Source organism: Paramormyrops kingsleyae, chromosome 19, assembly GCF_048594095.1.
Source record: "Paramormyrops kingsleyae isolate MSU_618 chromosome 19, PKINGS_0.4, whole genome shotgun sequence".
NCBI classification, from domain to species: domain Eukaryota; kingdom Metazoa; phylum Chordata; class Actinopteri; order Osteoglossiformes; family Mormyridae; genus Paramormyrops; species Paramormyrops kingsleyae.
In genome coordinates, this window is record NC_132815.1 from 22,815,852 (window position 1) to 22,840,106 (window position 24,255).

Here is a 24,255-nt window from a genome sequence, read left to right on the forward strand (position 1 = left end):
TTCTCATCCATCCTTCTCTTTTCTGTTACTGCTTAGGCTATCCAGTTATAGCTTAGAAGTAAAATGTGCATCAATCATTGATGTCAACATGACATTTTATACAGGAGTCAGTATAGTGTTCCAGTATAGGGTTACTACCACTACCATGATTCAAGGATTCAAAGTTTTATTTTCATATGTACAAAGAACAGTTTACAGAGTACAATGAAATAATTCTTTCTTCTTACTTTATTTACTAAATTACTACTACTATTACTTTTATTATTATTATTATTATTATTATTTTTCATGTATCATTATCATTATTATTTCCGTTCATTTTGGGTGTTACACTACTGACATCTTGTGGCTAAATTGTTAACTTTTATAACAATAGGCCCTCTTATTCCTTAACCAATTTTTAATAGAATAATTTGCACCCTTTCCCATTTTCAAAGACATAAAAAAATGGACATGGTATTATTTTGATACTCAGCGATATAATTTTGCGTAGCAATAATAATAATAATGTTTAACATACATTTCATGATATTGAAGGGGTGCGAACATGGACCGGAGAATATTTCTCGCGTTTGCAAACGTCGGGTTAAAAGTATGGCCGTCGAGCTACGTAACAGTGCTGCAGTTAAAGTAATTCAAGCCGCGCCGAGCGAATAAATAAGACTAAGCCTGGAACACAATGCGGCGAGATCCTCCCGCAGACCGGCGCCGCCCCCGCTCCCACGGCGTTCTGTTGCCAAGGAGACGAAGCGCGCAGCCCGCCGGCCGCGCGCAGACGGTCCGGGGCTGTGCTTGGAAATCATGCTCTGCGAGATCTTTAATCACTCTGATTCCGCTTGCTTATAGTATAGTTAGCAACTTAGCGATTAAATTACAGTTCGAAACTTTCTCATGTTTTGATGCCGAAAGTTTTTTAACAGTATAGCCATCGCATATATCCATCAGGGTAAGTAGTAGGTTCCTCAGAAATCTATCGGGGCTGTATCTCTTAATTACATAGAAATATGGATACTATAATATTCATATTAGACACGAAAAGTTAATGTAATTAAACCGAGACTATCTGACGTCCGTTTTGACCAAAACGAATTAGACCAGAATTACACCAGGAAATTAGTTATTGCAGTGTTCTTTAGACTGCGCCGTTGTTATTGCATAACCTTAACACATTTTATTTGTATTACTCACTAGCTATTCTAATTGTATGAGATTCTTTGTATTAATCATTTTAAATATGTGCTGCTCTGGTAATAGGGTTGTCATAATTTAATGTCAATATCTGCTTCTGTTTTTACTGCCTCTGCTAAAATCTCTAGTGTTGCCCTACGATATAGGTCATACCCCTAGCCTTAGCTAGAGAATAGGGCAGTAATGGTAGATTGAGAATGTGCTTCCCATCCTAGGGGAGGTCCCTGCTGTTCCAGGATGTGTCAGTCTCTGGCTGAGGAGCGCCTGGAGGTCCTTCAGGTCTACAGACTGCTTCAATACGTGCATGAGGGCAACACAACTCAGATGGAGAGGCTGCTCCACAGGGGCGTTCCCGGGCTGATCAACCTCACAGAACCACAGGAAGGAAACTGTGCTCTACATCTGGCCTCGGTGGCAAACTGCCTGGACATGGTGAACTTCCTGCTGTCCCAGGGGGGCCACCCTGACGTGCAGGACAAAAAGGGGCGAACGGCCGTGATGCGGGCAGCTGAACTCGGCCACGATGCCATCGTTGCCCTGCTGGCCAACAGCGACACCAACATGAAGGCGGTGGACTCAGAGGGGAGAGGTATCCGTCTGCGAGTCACCGTCCACAGATTGCATGTTCTGGTTGGCCAAGTTCCCCATCTGTTATAGGATGAATCTCTCCCATGACCAGCCAGTCACGCGTATCAGACTCAGGGGAATTCTCCATGGCACCAGCGAATGCCTCACCTGATTGACTCATCACAATGCATGCTGTCCATCATTAAGTATTGATGGGTTTGGCCGAATGCTTTGAGAGGCCCTAAAGCATATCACATGACAGCCATCATAGTCAGCAGGTTGCAGTGCAGTCCGCAGGCATGGTAAAAGTACTGCACGGAATAAGCATGAACATGCATTAAAGCATTACGTCATCCAGAATGAAGGATGCCTGCCTTTACTGATAAAGCTACACTCCCTTGAAGGTCTGTCTTTAAGTTATTGTGCACGTGACGTGACTGTTTTTTTCCAGGCGTCCTGTTCTATTGCCTGTCTCCCACTAAGCGCCACATGCGCTGTCTGGATCTGGCTCTCGACCACATGGCAGACGTGAACAACGTGTCATTCGTGGGGAAGCCTGTGCTCCTGCTGGCCTGCGAACAAGCCCAGGACTGTGAGAGCATGTGCATCGCTTTACTGCAGAGAGGGGCGGACCCAAATGCAACCAATCAGGTCACTTCCTTTCTAGTGCCATGTGCACAGCCTTATGGGTTATGCGCATGCATGTATACTGGGACCATACAGTGAATTTTTTAAGCACTGTTTCTTAAGGGTGAAAGTCTACATTACATTGATTTTACTATCATGTGCCACATGTTGGTTTTATGTTCATTATGACTTTTGTAGCATATTTATAGTACAGTCCAATTAATAAAATTAATGTATCTGTATTCTAGTGAGGTTCGTTAAAGTTGCAGATATGTTTGCAGTGCTTTGCGTGCAGTGTGACTCCGTTATCACCTGACTCGGCCGTGATTGGTCTGCTGAACTGCTTGTCTCCACCCAGACGACGGGCCGTACACCTCTGATGGAGGCAGCCAGGGCTGGAGCCCTGGAGCTGGTGCGGGCCATCCTCCAGACTGGGGGGAACCCCAACGCACTGGACAAGAAAAGAATGCATGCAGCTCATTTTGCGGCTATGGGGGGCTTCTTTGAGGTAGCACACTATGGGCTTTAAATAACTGTCTATCAGTCATTATGGTTTCCTACCAGGTGTTTGTTCTAGAGTTTTGTGCATTTGGATCATGTCCCCCCCCCCCAGTCACCTTTGCTCAGCCCACCCCATCAATGGCTGTGAAAGGTGTGAAAAATGGGGTGTAGGTTAGATTAGGATTATTTTCTCTTCTGAATTTTTCAAAAACTTTCAAAGTCCTTTTTTGTAAAAATAAAATGCATAATAAACCTCAATAGAGAAGCAGCTTTGAAACTCTAATTAGGATTTCAGTCAAATAAATTCATTTCTACATGCCTTGTAATTTCAGTCATCCTTCTGCTTTTGATCCCCAGAGTTAATTTAGACGAGGTTTGAAAAGTTTGTTTGGTTAATGTTGAATATTGATTATTGGCTCCTGTAGGTCATTCGGGTGCTGTCTGCGTATTCGGCAGACCTTGGTATAATGGCTGCCGATGGGAACACACCACTCCACTATGCAGCACAGGGGGGTTTCTCCGAGTGCTGCAGGTTCCTAGCCCAGAGAGGTAGGCCACCATCAGCATGCCTTCTTCTGCATCCCCTCTTTAGGGATGGACTGGCCCAAATGCCTAGACCATGTTCTGTCTGTGTTGTGATTTTATCCATCCATCCATCCATCCATCCATTGTCTACAAACTCATCCTGGTCAAGGTTGTGGGTATATGCAACAGTTATTTAGTACTGTCAAATGTGATTAATTTTCTGCTCTCTATTGTATATTTTATGAGGGGATGAACAAAAATCAATCTTTTATCTAATCTAGTTTTATTACTGTTTGAATGATTTTTTTATTAAATATTAATTTGCCATAATAAGCAAGTGTGGTTTTATATTTGGGATTCCAGGTTGCAATCCTAAATTGAAGAACTATGAGGGTTTGTTGCCCCGTCAGATTGCTAAAGACAACGGCCACAAGCAAGCACTGAATGAGCTGAAGAAGGCAGAGAGGCTCCACAGCAAGTTCTCCAAGCCTGGAGCAGTGAACCCCAACGAGCAGTGGACTGTCACTCTTCACGACTGGTCCTGTGAGCACGAGGCCGTGCTGATGGCTCTCTTTGCGGAGGCAGAGGACACGGCCATCTCTGCTGAGACTGTCTCCAAGGAGACCTTTATCTCCATTCTGCAGAAGAGGGGGGCGCCCGTAGACATTGACCAACTGCATGCAGTCGTTTCCTCCCATGATAAGAAGCGAGATGGTCAGATCAACCTCAGTGAGTTTTTCAAGGGACTGAAGTATCTGCATAAGACGTATGTCATCTCGTCCTACAGCCCTAAGAGGAAGAAATCCAGCACAGGCAGCAAGGGCAAGAAGAAGGGTAAGCTGGTCCTCCCCATGCCTATCTGCACTTTGCCCCCTGAGCTCATCCAAAGGCGTGAGGATGGCGGTCCCCCCCACTTCATGATAGAGAGCTACCAGCAGTTCACTGACACAAGCCGCTTTAGCAGAGACCACCCACCAGCGCATGCCATTGAAGATGACTCTGCTTGGTATGTCGACGAACCTGAGAAGATCTACGTGAACATTAACTACTGCGTCAAGACGGGGGACATGGAGTCGCTGCTGCTGGCCTTCAGACAGGGCGTGCCGTTGGACGTCAAAGATCGCTACTACAAGACGCCGCTCATAACTGCCTGCGCTTGTGGGAGCTACCAAGTTGCCAAGTTCTTGATTAGTTTGGGGTTAGCGCATGTGATTATTATTATTATTATTATTATTATTATTATTATTATTATTATTATTATTAAGCCTTCAACATTAGTGTTTTGGTCAAAGTCATCTTAACCTTTGTCGTAGTTGCTGTGTAATATTACTTTTGTTTTACGATAAAATGTGTGAGAATATGCTAATTAGCTGAGGAATTATTACGCATGGCTAAAAAAAGGTACCTGCGGCTCCGCCTTATTAATGTCGCATTCATTGCCTGCTGTGCTGCAGGGCTGATGTCAACGCATGCGACCAGTTCAACTGGACCCCCCTGCACCATGCCTGCCACGCGGGGCAGCTAGACGTGATCGAGCTGTTGGTGCAGGCGGGGGCGATGGTGGATGTGGCAGCCTGGAACGGAGCCACGCCGCTGATGAGGGCCATCGAGAGCTGCAGACTGAGCTGTGTGGACTACCTGCTCAAGGCTGGTGCCAAGGTACAGGCACAGAACAAGAAAGGTACCTTAGCAGACCTTGTAGCATTTACCATTTACTGTTAGGCCCCTGAAAGTGGATGAGCTTGTGTTTAGCTATGGTTTGGAATTTTCAGTGTCAAAGATGTTAATATGTCTTTAAATAGTTTTTTGCAATTATGTTTTAAAATCTTTTCATTAAACTTAATTACATTTATGTATTACATGTTGCCTAAAGACTGATTGAGTATAACCAGAATATCTCAGCGCCGTCCAAAAGGGCATTCTGAAAATAGGGGACAGACTAAATCTGCAGAGTGCAGGTCCTCTGGAAGTATTTTTAATTGATTTTTGAAAGTCGCTGAAAACCAAAAAAAATCTGGAAAGTTCCCTAAAGCTGAGGCCTTATTCACTATTTTGAAAAAAAAAAAAAAGGCAGAGGGGAAGACTGAGAGGCAGGTGGGGGGGGAGGTTGTGAGGCAGGTCGAGGGGGGAGCCTGTGAGGTAGGTGGAGGGGGAAGGCTGAGAGGCAGGTGGGGAGGCTGTGAGGCAGGTGGGGAGGCTGAGAGGCAGGTGGGGGGGAGGCTGAGAGGCAGGTGGGGGGGGAGGTTGTGAGGCAGGTCGAGGGGGGAGCCTGTGAGGTAGGTGGAGGGGGAAGGCTGAGAGGCAGGTGGGGAGGCTGTGAGGCAGGTGGGGAGGCTGAGAGGCAGGTGGGGGGGAGGCTGAGAGGCAGGTGGGGGGGAGGCTGAGAGGCAGGTGGGGGGGGCTGAGAGGCAAGTGGGGGGAAGGCTGAGAGGCAGGTGGAGGAAGGCTGAGAAGCAGGTGGGGGGAGGCTGAGAGGCAGGTGGGGGGGCTGTGAGGCAGGTGGGGGGGGGGCTATGAGGCAGGTGGGGGGGGGAAGGCTGAGGGGCAGAGGTTAGACTCCATTCAAGGCATCGAATAGTCCGAAGCCTCAAGAGAAATCTGGCCTATCATAATGATTCAGATCCTTCACTGTCACACAAGGCTGTACATGGTTGCTTTGCAGACTATAAAAATGTAACCCAGTTTTTAAATTTCCAAGCACATGTATTATATACAGGAATGCCGGTTTAAAAGGGGAGGGCAGTCAGTGCTCACAGCTTCTGGGCCAGAGTGACCCTCCTCCTCCTTTAAGTGGCACCTGACTAAAGGTCATTATTAAAGAAAGGTGTGTCTGATTTACGTGACATTTGCACTCTCTGATGGGAGAATAGACCCCCAAGAGCAGGTCAGCCTATATACAAATGCTCATAATAGCTAAAACAAATTCGGAACAATACACACATTTGGCAGAATGGAGTTAAGCGGTCACAGCTTCTACGAAGTGCTCCTCAGATCAATCAGTTACATGAACACAAATTACATAAACCCACTGATTTGCATGTACTAGTAACTGGTTACTTAAAGTCACCATCTGCTTCAGTTGCTCTTCCTCTGTCTTAGCTGCATTCTTTCAATGTCTGGTATTTCATTTCAGAGCAAAACTGCTTGGACATTGCCAAGGTCTATGCAGACTTCAGGATAGTGGAGCTGATTCAAGCCAAGTTTGACAGTCTTCCTAAATCCAGAGACAACAAGAAGGGAAAGGGAAACAAACTAGAACCCAAACCCAAATCGGCTGCCTCCATTAGAGACAAGGTAACGTCTATAGATCTAAATTGTACTGAGACTTTATTTGCCAGTTGCAACGGTACAGAAGTGTGAGTACGTCGGAATTCCTGCAAAGATCCCTCACGCAGGATTTAGGAAAAACAGAACAAATGCGACTATGCATGGTCTCATTCCTTAAATTATTAGTTAAAATATCAACAGTTTTATATAATTTCAGATTGCAGGCTTCATCAAATCAAGAGACATTACTTTCAGTTCAAGCTCTTAACTAGTGATACTACATTGAGGAATTTCTTCCCTTTACAACAGGGACCCTATGATGTGTTTTTACAGCTTGTTTTATAGGTCTGGTTTCTTAACGATTGCTGTTCCAGTTACGCTTATTAAACTATCCCAACACATGTGAAAGTCTGAAATGAAGATAAGGGAAACATGAGAAGGTGGCTGTGTTGCTGTAGCTGGGTAGTCAAGGCGTGTACAGTTGCTTTTGACAGCGGCAGCCCAGAGATCTTGTCTCCAAAGACATTGCACCTCCTCTTTGTAATACTCTCTGACAATGTTGAGTTTCTTATCAGCTGCGACATTACAGTGCGCTGCAATTCTGCTTTGCAGGGCCCTGGTCCCGCCTCTCCCGTGGTATCAGAAATGCCTGTAAAGAGAGAAGCACAGAAGGAGAGTATTATATTCCACAACTCTCTAATCACCAGCCAGGCGGCCAACAAGCCTGACATCAGCTTTGTGCCCAAAACGGTACATTACCCAGAAGTATCTTTCATGCACCAGTTAACGTATCACTGCATTTAATCACCAATACTTTCCAGCTAAATCTGCTTAAGATGGTACTAATTTATGCAGCTCCGTATATTTTATCTGGAGGCCAGGTTCTTCTTGGGACTGGGACCAACAAATTAAATGGCCATGTTTTTCGATGTATGTGTTCTGCGTGATTTTCTTTCTATCCAGCTGTTTTGGTTCTCTTCTGGATTTGTCTCAGGTCTGGGGTCGCCCGAGGACGACCAGCCAGCTTATCCAGAAGAAGGAGGAGTGGAGGGAACGGCACTCATATGAGGTGGACTTCGAGGATTTTCTGATGCCTTTCAACAGAAACATTATGGAAAAGTCTCAACAGCTGGCAGAGCCCAACTAATGCAAATAAACCTATTTCTGTTTGTATCTTTTAGTCAGTTACCTTTATCATTGTGCTGTACTGTATGTTCTATGCAAAATACATTAGTGTTTTTACAGCTTATTCTATAGGTCTAGTTTCTTAATGATCACAGTGCCCACTGCCAGTGGGTAAAGAAATAGGTGAATGACAGGGAACCTCAGGATTTCAATGAGTTGCTTCCAGGCTCATGTTCCTACATTAATGTTTAGAACAGGGATGTTTTCCACAAAACTGGATTTTTTTAATTAGTCAGATAACTTAAGCAAGATGTAAATTATCTGGCTAATGGGGGAATTCTGCTTTGTGGAATACCCTCCAGGTCTGCAGTTTAATATGGATTATGTAAGGGATAAACCGCAACAAGGTGTGTGGTTATACAAAAATATTCAAGAACAACTTGGCGCAATGCTAACCAACCTAGAGGTGATTATTTTTGTATAACTGCACACCTAGAAGTGGTTTATCCAGCTTAAACAACGGCTGAAAAACGAAACATTTTACAAGAAGCAACTAGGTGCATTTAATTTTTCTGATTGAAAATTATCTCAATTAACAATTAGCAATGTTCCATTGTACTCTTAAACGTATAGTCCCTATAAGGATAGAATGCCTGGCCACACGGTTCACTGAAAGCGGAAAGTCCGTTAAGTAACCATAGAAACCATCAATGAACAGGTGCTTGCATTTTGAAAACCAAGGAAAATTAAGCTGATACGAATGACTTCTTATTTATAAGTAAAAAGTCAGACAGGTTTTTATATGAATATGTTTAATGAAACATTAAAATGCATTAATGTAGAACTGTTATTAGGCTGCCGGAACTACCTGTGTGGTTATATTAAAATAATCAACACCCCCATGACATCTCTGGACCAATAAGTAAATAGTAGTATTGACCGAAGCTGTGGTATAAAAAAAATTATATTGGCATGGACAGAACCGACTGAAGAGAGCTGTAGTAAACTGATTATTACTGAATTGATTGATATATAATGACCAGATCAGATTCCTTTTACAACCTGACAAAGCTTAACTTGAAGGGCTGTTCACTCGGGTGAACTCACAATGACTTATACACTAAAGGGTCATGGGGCAGGGTTGGGCAAAGGGCGGGAGAACATCCTGGATGCTAGTTCTTTGCGGGGTACATGTACACACACTACAGATCAGTGCGCCACAGTTACAGGACACATTCATCAGTCCTGCATCGCTGAAGCCTAATAATCATATCTTAAAGGGAAAGAAACATCAGCCTCCATGTAGTTTTTGACATTCTAATTAGTTAGTGAAGTTTAGTTCATAGTGCAGATTTTTCGTGATAGGGTCATTGGTAGCGTCTCTGAATCACTTTGACATTAAAATGAAAGCCATTAAAATTGAATGTGACTCAGGAAAAACAATAAATACATAGATACATAGACTACGGACAGTGACTGCATTTTCAGTGCAGTTTTGGATACTATCTTTGTAACAATATGTCCTATATCTATCTGAAAATAAATAAATGAGCAAATAAGTCCAATAAAACTTGAGTTTGAACTATATTGCGCTGTTTTATCTAAATAAAGGCCATATTGTCAAAAATTAAACTTTTACAACTTAGGGTTCTGTGAGAAGTTTGCTAACATGGCTATTCACAGCCATGTTTATAATGCTTTATAAATGCATTATAATGCAACATGAACGTGATTAAAAATGACTAAAAACACGGCCTTAAGTAAAATGTTACCAAAAGTTCTTTTGACTCACAAAGTCATAATTGGCACGATTTCAAATAGTGGTGTGAGAGTTTAATCTTAGCTATTCTAAGTCCCTTCTGAATTCCTAAACCTCTTTTTCATATTCTAATGATACGCATAATTCCTCCTCAAAAGTCTTCAGTTGCTTTCTTGGTACTCCTGGTCATCTCTCTTCCCCTGTTGCATAACAAATCTTCATGCTGTCCACTGGAATCTTCGTTAGACTGGGTTTCATATCCTGCGAACACTGACCACCTGCTCCCCTGAAGGCACGAGTGCCCTTTTCAGTTCTCCACGCCTTTGTTGTTCTCATGGCCCACATGCCTATAGTCTGATCCTATTGTCTCAGTCACTACTCTAAATTGTAGCTCACCAGAGACTTTCACAAAATCAGACTCAGATATTTAAAATGAACACACACTTCCTTAAAAAATATAATGTATGTTTTTAAGCAGGTTATTTGAATAAAAATACTTACTTTTGGTTCAGAGGGTAGCACTGTTGCCTCACATCTCCAGGTTGTAGGTTTGAATCCCAACCGCCACCCTGCGTGTGTGTACAGTAGTTTGCATGTTCTTCCTGTGTAGCTTGGAATTCCTCTGGCTTCATCTCTACAACATCATCTACAACAACCGACTGGGGAAATGAACAAAGGCAGGCACTTAAATACAAACAGAAACAAGGACTAATAAGAGGCAGGACAACATGCAACTGGTGGAGTGAATTACAATTAACAAACACAGGAACTAGGGAACACTGAGGGCAAACACTAGTAAAGACTATGAATGTAAGTGCAAGCAGAACAGAATTAAACCAGACACGGGCAGGGTAGACCAAAAACAAGGATACAAAGCAAAGACAATAACAAGTGCAAAGGAAAACAGTAAATCAAAAAATATTAAATAACAGGTGAGACTGGCCTCTGGCTAACATTAAACTCACAGCTGGAGGGGTTGAGCCTGAGCTGCTCACTCAACCAATTGAGCGACACAGCAGCCCAGGGTGCAGAGAAACACACTAGGGACTTAGGGTTACAAGACAGAGGAGGGAACAGGATGGCCAGCGACACCTGCTGGCCAAACAGGGACAAAACAAGTGGGACAGGTTCAGACGAGCACAGAACCTGGCATAAACATTAACATTCTCAACCACAATCCCTATTCTTTGTGGATGCGAAACTTACATAGCTTATACCCACCGAACAGTTATTTAATAAATGAAACATGACTAGGCAGTTTCATCACGTATAAATAGTCATTTGGAACTTGTTATCCTTCACCCTGTTCGTAAGGAAATGAGTGCATGTGTGGTACAAGCCAGACAAAGCCCACAGGCTCGAGTGCCTGTTTCCCACAGCCAATGCTTCTGGCACCTCCTTTGCAGAGTTGGGTTAATTTTCCTGGCACAGATTATAGCCAGTCACTCCCATTGACGACACGTAAATGCCAATAAATACAAATCTATTCTGAGAAATCACATTCATCCTGTGGTGAAGCATTTCTGTCCGGAGTGGATTCTTCAACAGAAATTCCCCCATCCAAGTGGTCGCTGAGTGGTTCAGCGAGCATGAAAACGATGCATGCTCTCCGCCAGGGCCACCCAAGTCAGCAAATCTTCACCCAGCTTATACAGCTTATTTCAACTTGTCAACAAAACACACAGGTATGGAATTTATTATGAAGGAATGGCGTTTAATCCTTTCAAATCTACAATTGAATTTATTCCAATGCACATTGAAACTATTTTGCCAGTTTGCAGTGATTAAATGACCTACTAAGTCACTCCATGTCTGTGGTTTTATTATTTCAAAAATGATTTATAACTTTAATCATATTTTAAGTAGTTTTTCAGTCAGTTTTATGCAATTTATTCTGTTTCATGGCTATTTGCCATGAGATTCCTGGTCAGTTAATTTTGCTTCTTTTCTTTTCAAGAAAGGGGCATAAGAGACAAATATTTAAACATTGTAACACCCAAAATAAAATACCTATCATTTTACATGGGCATGTTTTTCGATGTATGTGTTCTGCGTGGTGCATAAGTTAAGATTCATAGTATCGCTACGATAGTATGTAAGTTACATATTTCAAATAGCTGGTTATTTTATTTGTATTACTTTGTAATTATATTCTTTGCTGACCATGATGAAATACAAAAGTCCTGAGTAGAGCCACAGGATGGAACAGAAGGCCTGTGAACCGTAAAACTCACGGAGAAGCTTCTAGAACAAAAGACTAAAATATGCGAAGGAAGAGAACAGAGAGAATCGGGCAAACAGACGCATCCGTGACTGTGGGGAGCCTGGCGGAATCTGCGCCCCCCCCCCCTCACCTTCTGTTATAAACACACTGGCTGGCGCCTCCACGCCACAGGGGGCGCCACCCACGGACACTGGATCTCTGTACATCTGAGCAAAATGGCATCACCTCAGCCCCTGTGCATGCCTGCTCCTCGACAACCTTCAGCAGCAAACGGACCTCAACAAAGGTACCTGAGGCCGCACCAGCTCCCGCTCTCTGCGCTGAACACTAAGATTTGCACCTTGTCTTAGCCTATGCTTTAGTCATGTCATATAAAAATGTAACAATGTATCTCTTAATTCATTTAATATTTTGGAGCATATGGCTCCTAAACGAATTATTGGCCATATTTTAAGCGAGGTGCCTTGAGGTGAATATAAACCTATTTTCGTTTTAATGTGATGTTTTACATTAATTTCAGATTAACTCATGGAGAAAATAATATATAGACGTGGCAAAATTGTAATTACTTTTTAAGGCCCATAACAAATAGCATTCGTATTTAATAACACAATTTATATGGCTTACAACTGAGGTCTTAAACAACCTAGCAATTTCCATAGCTACAGATGTGCCTGGACGTCAACAGAGAATAGTGTATTACCTCCTTTTTTCTCCATCTTAATTTGCATTTAGTGAGAGGCATTATATATTCCATTCAAGTAGCACAGTTGCCATTGTCTGCAGGTCATCTTACCTCTGCTCTCCCAGTAGGGGGCAGTCATTGAAAACAGACGAGAGTTTACCAAGCAGTCTGAGGAAACTTCTAGAGGCCTTCCTCCTGCATTAATATTGCCATGTAAATGAAAGAAGTGTAAGAAAAAATAAGCCAATATTTCCTCCAAAATAATCACACTATGCACATAAAATATTGATTCTGATTGATTGATTCATATGGTGTTCAAATACATATTTATTTGATTTTAGTCATATATATTATTAATATAATAATAATAATAATAATAATAATAATAATAACTGACATTCATTTAAAAAGCGTTATTTGCAAAGACACAATACGAATTAATTAGGCCAAATTACATTATTAAATATGCAGGATTATTTACATTATATATATACATATACACATAGATATATATAAATCTGTGATGGGTTGGGGGCCCGTCCTGGGTTATTCCTTGCCTTGTGCCAGTTGGTTCTGGGATAGGCTTCTGACCACTGCGACCCTGCATAGGACATATAGGTATAGAAAATGGATATATGGGATTTATTTGTGTTTCATAATACATTTATTTGACACATACCCTTCTAGATGTTTTTGCTTTTATTGCAGTAATAAGAACTGCAGATGCCCTCAAAGCCAAGCCTCTGATAAGCAGTAATGTGATGTAAGGACTCGATCAATGTAATGAAGTCATCTAGCTTGAAACAAATTACAACTTATGTGTCTAAATCATGCGTGTGGAGGTACAGCAGGCAAATTAAAGTCTTGTGTTTAATTGTGAACCTTTTAACATGCACAGTGGATTTTGTTTAATGAGAAAGGCAGAGGATTGCCTTGTTCCGGTGTCTGGGCATTTCAATATGCCTGCAGAAAATGAGAATGCAAAATGCCAACTGAAGACTTCATGACATTTGATCCGTGGTTGCAATTCAATTACTGCCTTCGCTATAAAAGGGGTGACATAACATGAATTTATTTCAGTAGCTTCCCTCATATATCCAGCCTTAATAACAATGCAACAGATACTGTTCACTCACTTAATTGTAGCCTATTCCTTCCTTCCATCCATCCCTGTTGTATAACTACTTATTCAGTCTAGGCTCTAACCAAACTTGGAGCCCATTCCTGGACATGAGGCAGGATGCACCCTGAGGGGAGTGATTTCAGATTATTGTAGTGAGGTACGATGAGTCCTTTCCATACCATGCACTGCTAAAGCAGTGGACAGAAAATATAAAACAGCAAAAAATAATATCAAAATGATCATACTGAATAATGCAACCGCAGAACATCGCAATAATTCACTTTAAGCACCTTCTGTTTGTGTGTTTATGAGTCTCTCTTTCGATACAAAAAAGGAGAGACTTTTAGGGATGGGGTTTTAAAGCTTGTAATGTAGATGTAGAATCGAGTTATGAGAAGCGGGAGAGACAGCATTGCAGATGCCAGTCATGATTATGAAATTCAGAGCTAGGATGACTCGGGGTTGGTCTGTTTATTTTGTTTCCGTTCATATCGTTTGGCTATAAAAAAGTCTAACACTGGCTGGAACCTGTATTCTGTTGCTTCTAAACCGGAGGAGTTTGCGATTTTAAGGTACATCATCCAGACATTTGCCATCATATGTGCATGTAGTGTATGCACCTGCAGTAGCACACATATGTAACACAGCAGATCGGCGGGAGCTCACACTAGTCTGAGGTCATACACAGATGGACGTGTTTAGTGGCGCATTTTGCCTCTCTAGCCTGGAGACGGTCCTCTCCACTCTCCCTGCTAATTGCCCAGCTCTCTCGGCAATGCAGTGCTTCCGCTCCCACTTTGCATAGTCAGCAGTTCCGGCCCCCGTGGATCCCAGAGAGGCAGAGAAGGCTGGCGGGAAGCAGACGGCGAGCTTTCACTCCTCTTCGTCTCGCTGGCCCCTCCGGCAGAGCCCCTGGCTCCTGTGGACCACAGCATCGCCCGTGTCCACCAGGCATGCCGCACAGTGAGGCCACACTGTCCGGGGGGAGCGTCACAGTCATGCTGGGCCAACATAACTGGCGGTCTGAATTCTCCCAGTGCACCCATGGCTATATCCTGCTGTGTCGAATTAGCGTCATGTGGATAAAACAAAAAATAGCAGTTTTTCTAAATAAAGGATGTCGTGTGAGATGGAAAGCTGCCCTGTATCTGCCTGCAAACAAAATTAATGGCCAACTTGAGTTTTTGGTTTTATTGATGGTTTTTTAAAATAATTTAGTCAGATTATCTCCACAATCTGTGCTTGTGTGTGACCATGTTTAGGGAACTGAGTACTGCTGCTGTTCTGGGGAATCACCTGTGTATCACTTATTATGCCTGTGATGGTGATGATGAAGATGATGATGAAGATGATGATTGTTGTTACTTTATACTAATAATAGCAATAATAATAATAATACCGGCAATCCTAGGGTTAACAACGTCCAACTTACGGACAACTCATACTTGTCGTACTGCCAAAAAACTTATTATATTAAATATCTAAGTTAAATACAATGGATCATAAAAGCAAAAACACGCACTACTTTGTGATGCTCATGAAAACATTGTGCAGCTTTAGTGGTTCACCAGCTCCAGGTACAATACGGTACCATATGTAATTACTTTTATTATTACTGTATCATTATTGTTGTTATGTAATCTATTATTATTGTTCTGACTTACCTACAAATTTGACTTAAAGACAGACTTAGGGAACGGATCCCATTCGTAACCTGGGGACTGCCTGTAATAATAACAATAATAATCATAATAATATAGTTGAGAATTCATTTTCCTGTTGTTGTGCCATCTTTATATAAATAGAACCTTTATCTGCTCTAAATCTACCACACCCTTTTGCACATGCAATATCTGCAACCTATTTCAATATAGGAGCTCTACAGAGTTTGTTCTGCTGCAACAATGCATGTGTTGTTTTTTTTAAGTTTGAAAAGTTTAAAATTCTGGTTTTACGTTTTACTGCATTTTATCTGTGCATGCTGAGGCCCTGGAACCTCCCTTCAAGATCACTGTTTATAGATCTCCAAATTCATCCAAGTGCCTGATCTCCCATATGACAATATCTACAGCAATATTTTGTCTGAGGACTTTGCTCAGGTTCTTGCTGAAATTCCCATTTTTTATCATGCATCAAGTTTCACCCTACATACTCATCATACTCTACAGTACATACTCTACATACTCATCATACTCTACAGTACATACGCTACATACTCATCATACTCTACAGTACATACGCTACATACTCATCATACTGTACAGTACATACTCTACATACTCATCATACTCTACAGTACATACGCTACATACTCATCATACTCTACAGTACATACGCTACATACTCATCATACTGTACAGTACATACTCTACATACTCATCATACTCTACAGTACATACGCTACATACTCATCATACTGTACAGTACATACTCTACATACTCATCATACTGTACAGTACATACGCTACATACTCATCATACTCTACAGTACATACTCTACATACTCATCATACTCTACATTCTCTAGACACATACTTGGAGTTCCATGTCATCTTGACCCAAAAATAGTAAACTATGCAGTTCATACTTTACTGGAGGTACCAGAATGTAAATGATTCATTTGGCTTTAGTGCCTGGGAATAAGGCGCTATGAAGCATTATGAGTCTGTTGGTTAATTGGTCAGTCAATCAGTTAATTAGTCATTAGTTAGTTAGTGTGCATGGTTCATGCTGTGGGTAGGTTACTCTATGATCTTACCCACCAGCTTGAGGTGGTTTAAGAGCTTGTTAGGACATCTAAAAATAGGAAAAAGACATGCCATTAAACCACAGTTATGAACAAATGACACTGCACTTGAACTTAAAAAAGTGACTTAAGTTTAATAAAACTCACTTTTGAAGGGTTGGATTGTGCATGGAGGTCTAAAACCTTTCAGTGTGAATCTTCAGTGAAGAATTAAGTATTTTCTTAAGTTACTGAAAGGTTATTTATTGCAATGAAATGCGATTGGACAGCAGTACTGGACTGAAGAAACCTGACCATGTCTTTCAGACACAGTGAAAGGTGACAGGAGTGTTTTTTTTTTTTCCGATGAGGGGAAGTTATCCCCAGGATGTGAGAAACGAGATTTTGGAGACAGAAAATCCATTAGTGGCGACAGAAGAAACTTTCAGTAGAAAAGAGCCTAAGGGGAGAGAGGATACGATAGTTAAAAGATGAAGAAAAGCTGAATACTGAATGTCAGTAAGCAGTGGCAAAGATTTGGAAGTGAAATCAAAAATCCAGGGCAAAGCAATCAATATCAGAAAAGCCGATTCCGTTAGAAAAGCCGACGGACGAATAGCACATCTGATCAACGTCAATAGAGGTGAGGCTAAATACGTCAATATAGGATGAGCCGGGCCGTGACACGGTATTTTAACTACTATTGTTTGTAATTACAAAGCACTGGAGCATCAGCCAAGAGCCATGCACTGAAACATCTTTATTATCTTCATTAGAATGTTATCTTCATCGGGCAGCCGCAGGGTCTGACAGATCCTGTCTGAGAACAAAGCCAGCTGTGGGGTAATTTACTAAAACTCTTACTGCTTAGAGACGATATGAAGTAACATTACGTTATGATTGAAGATATCCTTATTTGGTGAAACAGTTATCGTGAATATCCAGTCCAGTCTTCCCTCTGTATCATGCTATTGATTCCTTAGAAAGGCACCCGAGCTTGCATTGACCCTGTAAAAGGAAACCGAACCCAAATGGATAGAGGCTGTGTTAAACTTGATATCCAATATTACAGTTCCAACTCAAATGAGAGACTAATGAAAAATCGCAGGTGTCATGGCTGAACAAGATGGCTGACATGTGAAGTCATCAGAAATTCAAGTGTAATTCCACATGCGAGGGATTTGGCAGTGCCAGTATGGATTGACAGCCCTTGGGTTAAAACTGCAAGCCCATGCAGATACAGCCCATCACACAGGAAGTATTATCTGCCTCACTGGTGTGTCACTTTGGACAATAGCGACTGCCGAATGAATAAATGTAAATGTTCATTTACGTGGCAGCCCAGGAACAGAAAGAGATAACAGTGTGACAGGAGTATACTGTCTACTGCACAGAATGATTTATTATTTTGGGGATTGTGAGAGAATTGGGGACAACTAAAATAAAGTATTTAAACTAGAAATAATGCAAATATAGATCCCAATATTCAAGACAATGCATATGCTAATCAGGCCTGCATCATTTAAATGTGCTTTAAGTTTAACAAGTGGAAGTAAAGAGTTCAAATCAAGTACCTATTTGCCAGAGACACAAAATATAATTAGAAGCTTATCCTCAATGGAGCATTAAATTCCAACTTCTACTTGAAAATGTAATTCTAGTTTTCTCTAAGCAGCAGAAACACCATTCCATGTCAATACTAAGTGTGAGGTAACGCTAAACTTCAGCTAGTAGGTGGCACCCAAATGTACGTCATCATTAATTCAGATGGTCATGAATCGCCCTGAATTTGTAAAAGAAGCAGTGAATATATTTCAGTGAAGTCAACTTAGATTTTGAGCTCATTGTGTGGAGATCTTCCGAGCCATGAGCAGACTTCAATAAGGACAGGAAGCGGGGTTGATGATGAACACAGACTCGAGTTACAGACTCGGAGTCTTTCTCATCTCGTAGGGCAGGTGATATTTTCTTTTAGTAGAAATACCTGAATAGTTTTAATGTCCATTCAGCTATACAAATAACTAATGTTTAAATTGTTATGGATAATAGTTTCTGTAAATATAGGAAGTAAATATAGTGATGTACTTCTGCTATGGTCTCAGTGCACACTGAGTCAAGGACTATAACGTGGACCTGCTGGTTCTGGGTGGTTTTGCTGTGGTTCTGTTTAATTTCATTATTTGATCTTCCCAGCCAAAGGGACTGTCAGATCTGGGAAATGGATGAGATTCCTTTCTCCACACTCCAAGCTGGGGGCTACAATTGCCTCTCGCAGCATTATCTCTCCTTGCAAAGAGCAATACGGCACTGTGCCTTATTATCATTACAGGCCTGGCCGTGCTCCTGCAGCAGTAAAAGATGTTGCTGCCCACGTGGCGTAAGAAGCATCGTTTTTCAGCTTCGTGCTCAAGGAGAGACAGGAGATCCGATCATCGCAACATTGATCTGGGGAAAATGAAACGAAAATGCAGCATCTGTTCTGTGAAGCACTTTACACACACACACACACACACACACGCGCGCGCGCGCAGGCATCTGCGTAAATGCATGTGTATTAACGTGTGCACTGCAGAGACAGACATGCAAGTGTATGCGCAGCCAGCATGTTGATTTCTGCCTACCTGCGTGCTGCTGAGATGTGGCACCTCCCTCACTGAGTCTCTGGGAGGTGGGGGTGAGGGGAAGCCCCCCTCAAGGCGAGCACTGCAGTGGACCCAAATCGCCTGGGCACGTGCCAGGGAGGTGCTGCAATGAATCGATCACGCCTGGCTGGCCCGGTAGCGGGCAGGGGTACCGTTTCACTGCAGCAGAACTATCTGTTCTTGGCGCGTGTCAGTGCCGGCTCCGGATGTCTTTTTGGCCCGCGCCAAGAAGGGACCCCACCCCCTCCCCCGAAGCCCCCCTTTGTGCCCCGAGCCCTGACAAGCGGGCTAAACAATGGGGTGACTGTGCTGCCCGCCCTGTCCCGCCACCGGCTGGCGCCGCTCCTCCTCTGGCCCGTCGCCATGCATCCCGCTGACTCTGCGGTTTGTTTCGGCTCTGGGGCACCACACTGCGGATCATTCACGCCGCCGGTCCATCCCGGTCCCAGCGCGCCTCATAACGCTTCATAGCGCCTTGTTCCCAGGCACTAGAGCCAAATGAATCACTAACATGCTGGTACCTCCATCGCGATGCGAAAAGGCTTTACACCTGAATGCGCGATGCTTTCCATGGTCACGCACAAATCCGGCTGGTCTTACCATTTTACTCCTTGGAAAAAAACACCGGATAAAACTAGGTTTCTGCTAAAAGAAAGGGGATGCTCTGTTTCCATAGCAACATGAAGGCGAGTTCTGAAAGGAGAGAGCAGCGATGTATGCTGTAATAAGGTATATGGTACGTGTACAGTGCGGCATAGCGTGTGCGTTTGTTAAGCCACTTAAAACACAGCAAGTTTAACAGCTGCCCCCCCTGCCTTAATGTCGAGCTGGAGGACCTGCATAAGACATCCACAGCCATGAGGCCACTGCCAGCTGCTTTCTGACTCACAAATGCAGTCTGCTGCATGGATCTAAGAGCATGTGGTGACAACTCAGTCCCAGTGGTGACTGGTGATGACAGTGACGTGAGAATGCAGCCTTTCTGTAAACAAGACCCTAAACAACGACCCCGTTTTGCTTGTAGGAGAGCATCTCACTCACAACCTGCTGTTATTGTTATTAATTATTACAGTACCAGCTAAAAAACTCACTAAAAAATCACTAAAATGATTTAACATATACAGTAGGTACAGGTATAGACACTTCTTCCTTCATATTCTGTCAGTTAATTCAACAGTTTTTTTGGGTGGAGTGGAAGATCTGAGGCTAAGGATCTGTGCCAGCAACTTGAAGGTTGGTGGGTCAAATCCCACGAATGCCCAGAGTGATTCTACTCTGTTGGGTCCTTAACCTGCAATTGTTTCATCCTGGGTATGATGTTAATGTACATCCAGCCCTATAAAGAGATCCTCCAATTTACTGGGGAAAAACTTGAGGTTGGTGGTAGGATTTGCCCTCCAGCTACCGGAAAAAACTCATGCTGGTCCATTCGGACTAGTGTGGTGCTGAGGTATCACCCACCACATAGCTGCACTCATCCCTGAGGTGCTTTGTTGTGTGGTGGGTGCAGCAGTTCACTGTAATCAGTGCATGCTCCTTACCTCTCTCAACCACTGGAGATCTGCATCGAGCGAATAGCATTACTTAGGTAAACAGCACAAACCCCTGACGCTGAGGCTAAAACATGCTTTTACCATGGTCTGCAGGCTTCTGTCCTCCTGTGCCTTGACCTGTGGGGGGGCAGGACACGTGGCCTGTTTGGATCCCTGCAGTGAGGGCTTTCTGCAAGGGCCCGATCTGAGCGAAAGCACATGGGAAAAAAAGAGAGAGATTTGTGAAACTGCATAATTCATGTCCGACGGGAAAGATGCCGCTGCAGCAAACTGGCGATCAGGACGCTGCCTGTGATTTAGCTCCGTGGAAGGCGTTGGGTCACTAAATCTTAAACTTAATGTTGAGCTGAAACAGATTCTTCCAAGTTAGAGCAAGTAAACAGCAAGGGTGGGGGGGGGGATGCAGAGGGTCTCTCAGAGTGGGCATAGGGCTCATCCGGATAATTTGTCCCATTATCTAATTCTCATGAACTTATCTCTCTTTTTTGTAGTAATTCTACAACCCATAATCCATAATCCATAATCCATAATCCATCGTATGCAAACAATACAATGAATTCCCCTGTGAAAAATGTAGCATTAACCTCCCAAACCAAGAAAGTTGCATTTACACAAAATAAACCTTAATTACATCTATCCTGAAATAATTATATCACTCATTGTTGCATAGTATAGATACTGAAATATGAGTCAGTACACAATAAAAGGTCATCTTTGTTGCTTATTAGAAGTCATAGGCAGGACAGTGTCTTATTTAATGTGGAGTAAACAACCTGAACACTGCTGTGCTCAGTAACTCAATCTGAGCATCCCTTTTCCATGGTATCGATTTGACTGCAATTGTTTCATATCAGAAGTTGCCCTGCTGGTAAATCTATGATGGTATGAATTGTGTGTGTGGGTGTGTGTGGGTGTGTGTGTGTGTGTGGGTGTGTGTGTGTGTGTCGGGGGGCTGTGGCTGAAATTGCTGCTCTCAGCACCTGCTGGCTGATTATTGACCAGCTAAAAAGTGCAGCGACAATAAGCAGCTGCAGCACAGCAGCCTGTGGCTGTTTCCCATCATGCTCGCCGGCCTCTCCTTCCCCTGCCCACACGTCCCTGTAACGGTGGCCTCTTGTGCCCCCGGGTGCAGCGCAGCGGCCTCGCCAGTCTGGGGCTCAATGTAAATCTCTGCTTCCTGCAGCAACACGCCGTCCATGTGACCCAGGCGCTCCGGGGCTGCGGTTTGCGCGATGCCAGCAGGATGCCCAGCCGCTGATGCTGGGTGTCCTTGACTGGAGCTGGCCGCCACCCCCTCCCCCCCCCCCCTTCAGCCAATAGAATCAGGCAGGATCAGGTTGTATCCGGTCCAAACTCTATGCATGTTTACAATAAGATGCACTGCATTACAGAAAGACTGGTGACTAGGGGCTATGGTTCAGTATTAATGTACCTTTTGTGCATTTGTATTTGGCAAATCTCCATTATTTGAGCACTTATGGATGAAATTACACAGATTACTATTATTATTGATTATTATGATGGCAAAAGTATAAAATAGTGGGATAGCCACATAGCGAATGGCAGACTTGGGCTCCCTGGGCCACCTTGGCTGTGACTGTCCGCTGTGCAGCTTTCAGTAATCTCTCACCGCCCAGTACTGGGACAGATTTTTCTGAACACACACCTAAATGTGATTAGAGGAGGCATTTACCCCACCTGCTCATTTGGCTTCCATTTTCCCTCCCACTGTTTCACATCCTCCTCCCCCACCCTTAATTCACTTCCTAATTAATAGGGCTCATATTCATATGCAAATGCCCCGTGATGGACTGGCATCCTGTCCTGAGTGTACCCCGCTCTGTGCCCCGTGATGGACTGGCATCCTGTCCTGAGTGTACCCCGCTCTGTGCCCCGTGATGGACTGGCATCCTGTCCTGAGTGTACCCCGCCCTGTGCCCTGTGATGGACTGGCATCCTGTCCTAGGTGTACCCCAGTCTTGTACCCTGTGCTGCCTGGGATCGGCTCCAAGGATTCCCGTGACCCTGTCCAGGATTAGTGGTTAGAAAATGGATAAATTTATTACCTTTATAAATAATAGCCTGCTTTTAGTGGCTACCATGACGATAACACTTATATGCTCGGAGTGTTGGGTGGGAATCTATTGGCTTGATTGCTAATCTTCTATCTTCTAGTGAGAATTCTCACACCGCCTTCGGTGAACAGATGCGAGCCCACTCATGCAGCAGGACTGGCTGGGTTGCTCAGTGCTTTGGCCCTTGGCACGCACGCGCATCAACACGCCACATATGGAGTCTCGGAGGGCGTGTGACTCCGCCCCCGCGGTGCTAATGCGCCGCGTCCTGCCAGGCTGCCTGGAGGAGTAACCGTGCTGCGATCCAAGTGACCTGGGATCATGGGGAGGTGCGCTGCTGCTCTCATCCTCGCTAAGCTCGGTCCCCCTCACACTGCTCCCCCCCCCCCCCCGCCCCCGGCTCTGATGGAATCTTCCACCACTCAGCCTTTGCGGCCCAGTTAGCACACGGCTGCTTGTGCTGCCCCTGCCCAAGCTGTGCGGCTTAGCCTGGCTCCACGAGGCTGCCAAGCAGACAGCAACCAGGGGGGTCTATCCCTGGCACGGGGGGGGACATAGCAGTGAACGGGCACTGATTCTGTGTACTCATATATACCTTAATGTTTACTGATGTTTTAATACTGATAATGCAGATAGGGGAAGCAAAAACTGGACTTAATTCCACATGCAAGTGAAACGCAATGGGGATGATCTGATTGACGGGGATATTAGTGATGAGCAGTGGTGAAACAGCAGTGTGAGACTGAGTGAGATGCAGGACACGGCTAATTCATCGTGCCCGTCACGCATCTCCCTGCACGTCTCAGTGGGACTTTCCCATCGCGATGTCATTACTGAGGCTGTGAGACTTTGCAGACTTTCTGTCGCGGTCGGGAATAAGCAGGACGATCGTGCCAGGTGGCTGGAATCGCTAGGACCGGATCGTATCAGGAAGTGACCTTGTGCTCTGCTTATGAAGGGCGGAGCTTGCGTCCATTAGGTAAATTGACCGTGGTCACGCTGAGAGCGTACCATCAAAACTGGCCAACCATAAAGAACCGTCAAATTATGATCAAAGCTGACCAACCATAAAGAACCATCACATTACAAAGTACTCAAAGTATGATGACCAGCAGGCAGAAAAATTCTCCGACTTCCCCTGAGTGTCGACTACGAAAAGCCCAGTGACTCCACGTATCACACACAAACGTTGGCTCATCTATGTGAAGATCTCATTAGCATTCTCACCGGCTGGCATGAGGAGGAAAGGGGACTTGTTTTGGTTTCAGATGGGATTTGCTGAGTCACAGACGCCGCAAGAATCTGTCTCTGCCGCATGCCTGCCCCTCCCTTCCCGGGCCTCGCCGGCTCACTCCGCTTCAAGCTTTCTCTCCCCCCCCCAACACACACATTCACCCAGTCGTCCCTTCATCTGCAGGTACCTGCATCTCCATCGCTGATTTCTCACACTTTTAATATTCACAGATGGTATGAATTTTAATACGTAACCCTCTATGATTGCGAATAGCGGCAAACTCAATGGGCAGCAGTAACACTAAGCACAGTTGCCTGCCCCCGTTGCTGTGTCTGTGACACCCCCACTCTCTCCCCCCCCCCCCCCCACGGCCAGTTTTTTCTGGTTTAGTTCTTAAGCAAAGGCAAAACAGTTATTACTGCGTCCAGTTATTGC

At 43.9% G+C, this 24,255-nt stretch overlaps 1 protein-coding gene across 1 annotated transcript; it reads left to right on the plus strand.

The window, feature by feature from the left end:
• The first annotated feature begins 769 nt into the window (after positions 1-769).
• ankef1a (ankyrin repeat and EF-hand domain containing 1a) lies at positions 770-7,848 on the plus strand. Its single transcript, XM_023806771.2, has 10 exons — positions 770-946; positions 1,404-1,777; positions 2,207-2,406; positions 2,741-2,890; positions 3,309-3,432; positions 3,772-4,606; positions 4,863-5,089; positions 6,542-6,702; positions 7,288-7,425; positions 7,670-7,848. Exons 2-10 carry the CDS (start codon positions 1,426-1,428, stop codon positions 7,820-7,822), a joined length of 2,340 nt encoding a protein of 779 aa, XP_023662539.2. The 5' UTR covers positions 770-946; positions 1,404-1,425; the 3' UTR covers positions 7,823-7,848.
• Positions 7,849-24,255: the final 16,407 nt, after the last annotated feature.

Excerpts from the sequence above, each read along its gene's own strand:
- ankef1a (XM_023806771.2), top strand. The coding sequence starts at position 1,426 with ATGTGTCAGTCTCTGGCTGAGGAGCGCCTGGAGGTCCTTCAGGTCTAC. Across the intron at positions 2,407-2,740 it reads ACCCAAATGCAACCAATCAG|ACGACGGGCCGTACACCTCT; the intron begins GTCACTTCCTTT and ends GTCTCCACCCAG. Across the intron at positions 3,433-3,771 it reads CAGGTTCCTAGCCCAGAGAG|GTTGCAATCCTAAATTGAAG; the intron begins GTAGGCCACCAT and ends TTGGGATTCCAG.